The sequence below is a fragment of the Passer domesticus genome, chromosome 17, assembly GCF_036417665.1.
Source record: "Passer domesticus isolate bPasDom1 chromosome 17, bPasDom1.hap1, whole genome shotgun sequence".
Classification (NCBI taxonomy): domain Eukaryota; kingdom Metazoa; phylum Chordata; class Aves; order Passeriformes; family Passeridae; genus Passer; species Passer domesticus.
Window position 1 is genome coordinate 11,345,262 of NC_087490.1, and position 9,455 is coordinate 11,354,716.

A 9,455-nucleotide genomic window follows, 5' to 3' on the forward strand; every position below is an offset into this window, starting at 1 on the left:
TTGCCTCTTCAATTGAGAAAGACAACAATGGTGGAGAAACCTACTATGAGAAAAGGAGATTTACTGCAGTAACTTTGGTAGTCAAAGGTGTTTTCACTCCTGAGTGGTTCCACCTTTATTTGGTTGTCTTGCCTTCAGTGGCTTTGCTGGTCTGATGGGGATCACTGCAGTGTTTTCAGTGTGCAGCACTGACTAATGTGGCAGCTTGAGGTGCAGTTGACCCTGTCACCAGCATTGCAGGGTCATCTTCAGTGTTGGTGTATTTTTAGGTTAGCATGAGTTCTGTGCCTCTCCTCCCTTCCCCTCAATACTCTGTCAGTGTTGGCTAATTTGGGACTTTGATGGCTGGTCCTTAATTCAATTTCCAGTTTGCCCTTCTGTGTAGGGATTTAATGGAGAAAACTCTGAATTCTTCTGTTTAATCACTTTAGATGTTCAGTGGCACAGCAACTCCAGCATGCAATGCCCAGAGCCTCATTACATTGGGTTAGAATTCCAAACGTGTGCATGTTGGGCTCTGCACACCAGTGCTGAAAGTTTGTAAGCCCTGAGCACTTTGTTCTCATGTGATTGATGGCTTTTTCTTCCTAATTGGTGGTTGACTTGTTCTACTTCCTTAAGTATCGTAGTATTTATACCTAAGAGACACAAAGCAGCTGCTCATCAGTATTCCAGAGGAGGTTACTTGCAGTAGAGTTGCATAACTGCCCTAGTCTTTGCAGGGATTTTTTCATCCTGCAGATGCCAAAAGCAGGAGGCTTCCCTGGTTAACTCATCATTTAAGTTGTGTTTATTTAAAAGCTTAAAATGCTGTACTCCTTATTTAGAGGGCTAAATGTTTTAGATCTTGTCCAGCACAACTTGGTTCCTAACCTCCAAGGGCTGCAAAAGAACATGAATTGAAGTTTGCAGAAATGTAGCAAAATTCTAATACCTGTGCCAATGACTTTATTTTATTGGGCTGTGTTTTGTGAGGATGCTTGTCCAAAATGGAGGGCACACAATGAGGGGAGAGGAGGACATGGCTAAAATGTGATGTGACAAAATGGCCTGTGCTCACCAGTGGATCAGGAGTTCCATTAGGATCCACCATCAGAAGTGAGAAATTATCTTCTCCAGTGCTGCTCCAACAAGCCATGAGAGCAGGGCAGCTCCAGGCACTGTGGTTTTTATCTCCATCCTCTCAGATGTGACTCTGCCTGCAGCTCTCCTAGAAAGGAAACCAAGGAAGGACTGAGTTGCAGATCTCCTAGAGGTACAACTGCATCCTTCAGATTAGTGTCTGAATTTGAAAATATCATTTCACCAGTGCTAGAAGAGCACTGGAGTTGGCTGATTGGTTTAAAGCCCCAGTGTCCCATGTGGTAAAGTGACTTGTAACTGGAAACCAGGACAGGAAACACTTTCATTTAAGCCTGGTATTAAGAGAAACTGGGCATAGTCTGCCTCTTGCTAAAACCTGACCTCTTAGATCTCAGCTTCTCCTATTTGTAGAGGCTTTTATTTTGATTTTGAGAGAAATTGTCAGTGTCCAAGATGACAGTGTCCAATGAGCAGTGTTTGACTATTCCAGAGCAGAGCATTAATTCATGATTTGTGTCACAGGAGAATTAATTCACAGGTGTGAAGCTTAGGAAGAGCTTGGGTCTAGTGAGGGTTGTCAGGTGGTGTGTGAATGCTCTGCTCTTCCCAGCTGAAGTGTGCACAGCTCTGTGGTTTGCAGCTCTGTTTTCCAAAGTGCTCTGTAGCAGAAGGGCTGTTCCCTGTACTTTGTGCTTCAGTGTATGGAGCTGTTCAAACATATGTGGGATCCAAGTGCACAGAATCAGGTCTTGTCTGGTTTGTTTATTCAGACTGAACTTGCCTCTTGTACCTGCTTGCCCAAGGCCTGTTTAAATCTCTTGCTTTAATTATTGTTCAAAGGTAGTAACACTTCTAACTCTCTAATTTCAGATGTTTATCCTGGACAGAATAGAAGGAGACAGCTGCTCTCTGAATGAATTTACTGTAACTGGTTCAACATATGCTCCCATGGGAGAAGTGTAAGTGTTCTGTTCAAGTTAAAGATTTGTCTGTTCATGCTTTCAGTGTTCCTTTAGTCTAGAAAAGGGATGCATGAAATACTAGTGATTGTTAGTAAGGGAAAGGTCAGCCAGTGAGAATGCACACTGCAGGGCTGGGGGGAAGTCATAAACAGGAAAACAAAGATAAATTGTAGAAAAGTAAACCTTCATAAAACATAAAAATGTCTCCAGTATTGCCATGTTCCCTTTATAATCTAAACATGAGTAAGGGGTAGAGAGGATTTATTTTATTGAAATCTTCCAGGACTGAGATTAGCTATCTCAGTGCTTTTAAGTGAGATTTACTTTTCTGATATAAAAACTGGGTAAATCTGAAGAGGGTGAGCATTTGTGAGCTCAGTGTTTCCAATTTGCCTGCCTCAAAGAATGGGGAAGTTGTTTTTTTCTGAGGCATCTTCTGAATGTGTTGGGGTTAGCTCTTAAATTGACTGTAAATTCCTGTCCCTGGCCCTCAGTGCTTTAGTGGTGCATCTGTTGGTGTGTGTTTGTCCCAGCCTTTGCTATTTGAGCTGCTGTTAAAGCCAGTCCTTTAGGAGAGGAATGAGGTTTGGTTTACTTTATCAGCTGCAAGTCTCTACTGGTGAGGTGAGTGGTTCATCCTGGAACCATCCTGGAAACTTCAGGAATTTTTAGGACTCTGCTTCTTGAAGAAAAGCCTCTTTTTACTGGGTTGCTGCAGCTCCTTTTACATACACCTCCATGTGTTTTACAACTTTATCAGTTCAGTTTTACTTGTGCAGAGTAGAACTCTGCTGTGGATGATGTAGAATTTAATTTCAGTTATTATAAACATCTCAGCCTTGTGCAGTTTCACTCGTGTGCCTCTGACTCCTGCAATCTTGCCCATCTCAATAATGATTATCTCTGTTTAATTTCCATAGCAGTTAAGACCCTGGTGTTCCCAGCAGCTGGAAATCTTAATTCCCCAGTTCTCTTTTTTCTTTCAAAGCTAATTGCTGTCAAAAGCTTATGCTTTCATTTCAGGAGGCAGCATTTGCTCAGACAAGGTGACTCCAGACCTTGCAGAAGTCCCAGCTATTGCACTTCATCTGGGCTCAGAGGAGCTGCAGATAAACAAAATAATAAAATAGAGTGTGGTGACAGATGTGGGGGATAATGAGACACACAGCAGTGTTTGTTAATGTGCTGTTTTCACTTGCTGAAGTTGAGGGAATGTGAACAAGTGTGTTAAACTCACTTCATTAGGGGACACAAAGGATTCTGAGAGAGGGAAGTTGCCTCAGAAAGGCTCTCACTGGAGCACAGGGAAACTCAGCTCAACTGCAGCCCTTAGGGCTGGTTTATTTCTGCATTGTGCCAAATGGAAATGCAGTAAAGAGGATGAAGAAAACATGAGATGCTAATACTAAATAACTAACTTCAGTCTCCCTCTTTTCTTCCTCTGGAAAGGCATAAAGATGACAAACTCATTAAATGTAGCCAGTATGATGGTCTTGTGGAACTTGCAACGATCTGTGCACTCTGCAATGATTCCTCTTTGGATTACAATGAAGTAAGTTCATATCCTGGGACAGAGGAGAGTGTGGGCATGAGGATAAGTGTTCTCCTCTGTCTGTGTAATACCTTTCAGTGGTAAATCCCCTTCTAGTCGGGGGGGGAGAGTATTTAGGCCCTCTGAAGTATTAATTCTGACAAATACTTGTTTGTTGAGTACTGAGAACTAAATCCAGCAGCAAGTGTAATCTGTAATTTGGAGATCTCCTGGTGCTGCTTCTTGCTTTGCCTCACTGCCTTATGGTTGCTACCAAGTTCAAAATGTCTTAAATGCTTAATGATAAAATACTGACATCTCTTTCTGCTGCTCTTGAGGGTAAAGGCTTCAAATTCCTACAAATCAAACTCCTCAAAGCTGCTCTTTTAAAATAGCTTTACTTGTTTCATGAGCCACATGAAATCTTATAAAGCTTCCCCCCTGCATTGTGATACTTGAGCTCTTGTCTCTGGTAGGTTCCAGGTGAGGTTTAAACCCCTGTGCTTTTGTCTGCTTTGTGTTAACTCAAGGCTAAGGGAGTTTATGAGAAGGTTGGTGAAGCCACAGAGACGGCGCTGACGTGTCTGGTGGAGAAAATGAACGTGTTTGACACAGACCTGAAGGGACTGTCCAGAATCGAACGCGCCAACGCCTGCAACTCGGTGAGTCCTCCTCTGCTGCCACTGCTGGCACACAGCTCTGAACTGTGTATCACCTAAATGCAGTTCATGCTTTTTGCTTTTACAAGGTGATAAAACAACTGATGAAGAAGGAATTCACTCTGGAGTTCTCCAGAGACAGGAAGTCCATGTCTGTCTATTGTACGCCGAACAAACCGAGCCGCACGTCCATGAGCAAGATGTTTGTTAAGGTCAGTCCCTCACTGGAGAGAGGGGTGATGGAATGGCTGCAAAGTATTTTAAATACTTAAAAAACTATGGTGTGACCAACTGAGCTTGGAGTGGGAGGAAGGATTTGGTAATTTAAACAAATACTGTAATGGAAAGGGATTTATTAAGCTAAATTACTTCTTTTTGCCTCTGCAGGGTGCTCCTGAAGGTGTGATTGACAGATGTACACATGTCCGTGTTGGGAATGCCAAAATACCTCTGACCTCGGGAATTAAGCAGAAAATAATGTCTGTCATTAGAGAATGGGGAACTGGCAGAGACACACTGCGTTGCTTGGCTCTGGCAACCCATGACAATCCTCCCAAAAAAGAGGAAATGAATCTGGAGGACTCCTCAAATTTCATTAACTATGAGGTAAGATCAGTAGCACTTTTTCCTCTCCCAAACTGGAGAATGGTGGCTTCTTCTGTTTGATTATTCCTCGAGGAAGTTACATCTGAGAATTTTCTTTCTGGGTATTTTTAGATGTCAGACTCAACAGTTCCCCACTTGCACGGTGGGAATGCTCAGTCTAAGAAGAGACTTTGTGTTTTAGAAGAAATTGTTGATGGCAGGTAGCTTTTTTTTGCTAAAAGCAAAAGAAGAAATCAGTTGAACAGTCCAAAAATTGCATTGTGGTTTCAGCTTTTATGGTTTTTCAGTTTGGCATTGCTCAACTGCAAGACCATTTTGGGGATTTTGTGATGGAACATACCTCTCTGGGAGTCAGGTTCACTTCCCTGCCTCTGTGTGGTCAGCTGCAAGGGCTCACTCCATGATTATCATCTTAGCTGCTCTGTAATTTTCCAATGAAATCTGTATCTGCTATTTAGGAGGAAAGTAATAACAGTTGCATGAGTTTTTGGTTTGTGCTTTCTCTCTTCCTGGCACTGATGCTGAAAATGAAAGACCCAATGCTTGCAGGTTGAATTTGCAAGGCTGGCAAGTAGAACACGTTTTAACTTCAAATAAGTGCATTTGAAGCAAAATTTGGTAAGGCAGGACAAGGAGTTATCCCAAACGTCACAACACAGATGTAACACACAGGGACAACAATTATTTCACTGCTACCAGAGGAGAAATCTGCAGGATCTTGCACTAAAACTCACTGTATCTCCTTTCAGACCAACCTGACATTTGTGGGCTGCGTGGGAATGCTGGATCCCCCGAGGATTGAGGTGGCCTCATCCATAAAGCTGTGCAGACAGGCTGGCATCAGGGTCATCATGATCACTGGTGACAACAAGGGCACGGCCGTGGCCATCTGCCGCCGCATCGGGATCTTCGTGGAGGATGAGGACGTGTCCACCAAAGCCTTCACGGGCAGGGAGTTTGATGAGCTGTCCCTGGCTGCCCAGAGGGATGCCTGTCACCATGCCCGCTGCTTTGCCCGGGTGGAGCCTTCCCACAAATCCAAAATCGTGGAGTTCCTTCAGTCTTTCGATGAGATCACAGCCATGGTGAGTGATGGGTACTTGGTTAGAAAGGCAAATGATGTTTAAATCCTAATTAGGCCTTCTCTGAGTAATTCCCCATTCTGGAAAACACTTGCTTCCATGTTTCCCTGCATTTAGTGAGTTTTGAGGATCCAAAACCACAGCCAGTGCAAAATTCCTTTCTGGATCTGTATGTTAACACCCACTTTATTTACTGATTCATTTCCAACCCTGAATTCTCCTTTTAGACTGGTGATGGTGTCAATGATGCCCCTGCACTGAAGAAAGCAGAAATTGGAATTGCCATGGGTTCTGGTACTGCAGTGGCCAAAACTGCTTCTGAAATGGTTTTAGCAGATGACAATTTCTCCACGATTGTGGCTGCTGTGGAAGAAGGACGTGCAATTTACAACAACATGAAACAGTTCATCCGATACCTGATCTCCTCCAATGTTGGGGAAGTTGTTTGGTAGGTTTAAATTTATTTTTTCTTTGAGCTGGAGTAGTGATGATGGAGTCTCCCAGTATTTCTCACTAAAAGCAGAGGAGGAGGTTCTCCAGGCAGTGGATCTCTGTGGAAGTTGCATGTGTCTGGCCTTCAGTGAAGAATTGCAGCTTGCCACAAAAGTTGCACATTGTGTTATTTAGAATATTCTAGCTCAGTAGGTAATGCTTTCCAGTTATTTCTATCATTGGAATAATTCTCTAGAGAAGGAAAACCAAAACCTTAATCAAACAGTACAAGATGTGGAATTTCAGATAACATAGTCCCAGGCATAGCTTAGCTGTTTGTTTAACCCCAGGTTCCAGGAACATGTCTTGTGTTCCTCTGGGAGGAGCAGTGGTGATCCAGCACCACAGAATGCATTGCTGGTGACAAAATGTAAATATTGATCTCCTCACAGTCCTTACATCAAAGCAGACCTTTCCCTGGATAAAGCACAGCAATTGTCTTACCTTATTTCTTGTCAGCTTTAAGGCTGTCCTTCACATGGCTCTTGCTGCAGCCCCTATTTCTGTTCTGTTTATTCACACAGGCTTGGGGCCATGAAAGTTACAGGCTCAAAAAACTTCTGCAGGGAATAGGAGTAATCTAGGGAAATTAAGGTTGGTTATTTGAGCCAAAGTGTATCTTTTAGAAAGTGGTTTGAAGCCTTTATCCATGTGTATGTACATATTTAGCTCTACAGACAAGTAGAGTGGAGAGAAAACAACCCTAAAGTCAAGTCTTCAATTTTTGAAGTTATCAGAAGACAGTGCTTAAAAGCTTACATGCCAGTGGTTAGTCTTTGCTCTTGGGTATGTGTTGAGTTTTCTGATTGTGAATATTCAGCTTGTGATCTTCAGTGGGTAAGAGAGAACAGAAGTGCTGCTGCAGGTTTAGGTTAAACATTTCTGACATGCACAAGAATAAGCTTGTAACTGGTGGATTTCTTTGTAGTATCTTCTTGACTGCTGCCCTGGGTTTTCCTGAAGCTCTGATTCCTGTCCAGCTGCTGTGGGTGAACCTTGTGACAGATGGTTTGCCTGCCACTGCCCTGGGCTTCAACCCTCCTGACCTGGACATCATGAACAAGCCACCGCGCAACCCCAAGGAGCCCCTCATCAGTGGGTGGCTCTTCTTCCGTTACCTGGCTATTGGCTGTAAGTACCAGTGGCTTTTTTCCCCTTAAACAAACTAAGACATGAATTACAGCTTGCTATTTTTCAGTACTGGAAGTCTAGAGGCCTTGAGAAGTTCAGGTGTGGCGAGTGAGGTCTTGTCTTGCGCACAGCTCCCAGCGCTGAGGAAAGCTCTTTGTTTTCTTGCAGGTTACGTTGGTGCTGCCACAGTGGGTGCTGCTGCTTGGTGGTTTATTGCTGCTGATGGTGGTCCCAAAGTTTCCTTTTACCAGCTGGTATTTGCTCAGTTTAATGTCTTTGGGGGGAGAGGGGAGGTTCCTGCTGCTTTCATACTTGAAATGACTGTACAAAGCTGGTAGGTTACGGGAATTTGTATAATTAAACATTTTCAGACTTGTTCCTGTAAAACTTGATCATAATTAATTAGTCTCGATAGCAAAGCTCAGAGGTGGGATACCTGAGCTTCTAACAATTTGAAGGACAAATTATTGTCTTGTAAGTGAAAGCCTAAAGAGGATTTTTCTAAAGCAGGCAAAAATTTGTAATCACTGATTTTAGGAGTCACAGTAGAAACTTGCCTTTCTATAATTCTGCTTTTTTCCTGGCTGCCTATTTTACATTTGAAAAGTTAACAAGCTGTGGAAGTGAGTTGACTCTGTTCTGTTCCAGAGCCACTTTCTGCAGTGCAAGGAGGACAATCCAGACTTCTATGGGGTGGACTGTGTGGTGTTTGAGTCCCCGTACCCGATGACAATGGCTCTCTCTGTGCTTGTCACCATAGAGATGTGCAATGCTCTCAACAGGTTCGTATGTGCCCTGCACAGCTTATCCAAAATCCTGCTTTTTGTGCAATTTGATCCTTGGTGAGCAGCTCAGCTAATGAAGAGTGAGTCACATTTCCCTTCTGAGTCCTGGTAGTGCAAACAAACTGACTCTTAGATAACATTTGAGATCTCTTATCATAAGGTGTATTTTTAAGTCTGCCAATTCATTCTGGTATTTTACTAAGCACAAGCAACTGAAATATTTTCCATTATTTTTAATCTAAGCTTAATCAATCAGATTATCCCTACTATGTTGGTATAAAGTGATATCAAGGAGAACTAAAATAAGAATGCTAAAGATATGGAAAATAGTTTTTCCTGCCCTAAGGGAGTGTGGGTTTAGCCAATTAATATTAGATTATAAATGGAAACCACTAAATAGCACAATGTCAAGGGTATTTTTCTTCAAATAGCTTAGAGGTCAGTTAATTTAAAAACAAATAAACTTGAAATACAAGTGCACTGGGGTAGTCCTACATAAAGATACTGCTCTACATCTGCTGCTCTGGATCTCAGCCTCTTCTCCAGCACAGCCTAAATGCAGATGGAATCAAGAGCCAGCATTAAGAAGGTGAAAGTTTTTGACCCTCTGTGAGCCTCTCAGTGAACTCCAGCAGAAGTGGGTGCACCTGGGGCCCTGGTAGACTCAGCTCTCTTGGCTGCCGTGTCCACACTTCCCTTTCCCTCCCATGGAGAGGATTTTGGGGTCACAGTGAGAAGAACAGACTAGGTCAGGAACAGGCAGAGCACTCGAGACTTTGAAGAGCAGACCCGAGGCTGATGGTGACTGCTGTGCCCAGCTGCCTTCCAGGCCAGTTTCAAGTTGCAGCATCCAAACCATGTCCTGGGTGCTTCCTGCCTGGGCTCCCTGTGCTGTGCCAGGCTGCCTTGTGGCTCTCAGAGCTTCCTGCTGGTGTCAGTCACACATGAGCCATGTTTCTGTTGCAGCCTGTCAGAAAACCAGTCCCTGATGAGGATGCCCCCGTGGGAGAACATCTGGCTGGTGGGGGCCATTTGCTTGTCCATGTCCCTCCACTTCCTTATCCTTTATGTGGAACCACTGCCAGTAAGTGCTCAGCCTTTCCCCCACCCCTGAACTTCAGACA

General features: G+C 43.5%; 1 protein-coding gene across 2 annotated transcripts in view; it reads left to right on the forward strand.

Moving 5' to 3' along the window:
- Nucleotides 1-9,455, forward strand: part of ATP2A2 (ATPase sarcoplasmic/endoplasmic reticulum Ca2+ transporting 2) — a 41,732-nt gene that overhangs the window by 25,822 nt on the left and 6,455 nt on the right. For both annotated transcript variants that reach the window (XR_010348893.1, XM_064393161.1), the window contains exons 9-19: nt 1,954-2,042; nt 3,495-3,597; nt 4,107-4,238; nt 4,325-4,447; nt 4,623-4,841; nt 5,591-5,926; nt 6,151-6,371; nt 7,344-7,546; nt 7,715-7,800; nt 8,195-8,328; nt 9,298-9,415. Coding sequence is in view for 1 of the 2 variants with exons in the window: in XM_064393161.1 (XP_064249231.1) it covers nt 1,954-2,042; nt 3,495-3,597; nt 4,107-4,238; nt 4,325-4,447; nt 4,623-4,841; nt 5,591-5,926; nt 6,151-6,371; nt 7,344-7,546; nt 7,715-7,800; nt 8,195-8,328; nt 9,298-9,415 (1,764 nt within the window). In the remaining variant the exon portion in view is untranslated. The remainder of the gene's footprint in view (nt 1-1,953; nt 2,043-3,494; nt 3,598-4,106; nt 4,239-4,324; nt 4,448-4,622; nt 4,842-5,590; nt 5,927-6,150; nt 6,372-7,343; nt 7,547-7,714; nt 7,801-8,194; nt 8,329-9,297; nt 9,416-9,455) is intronic.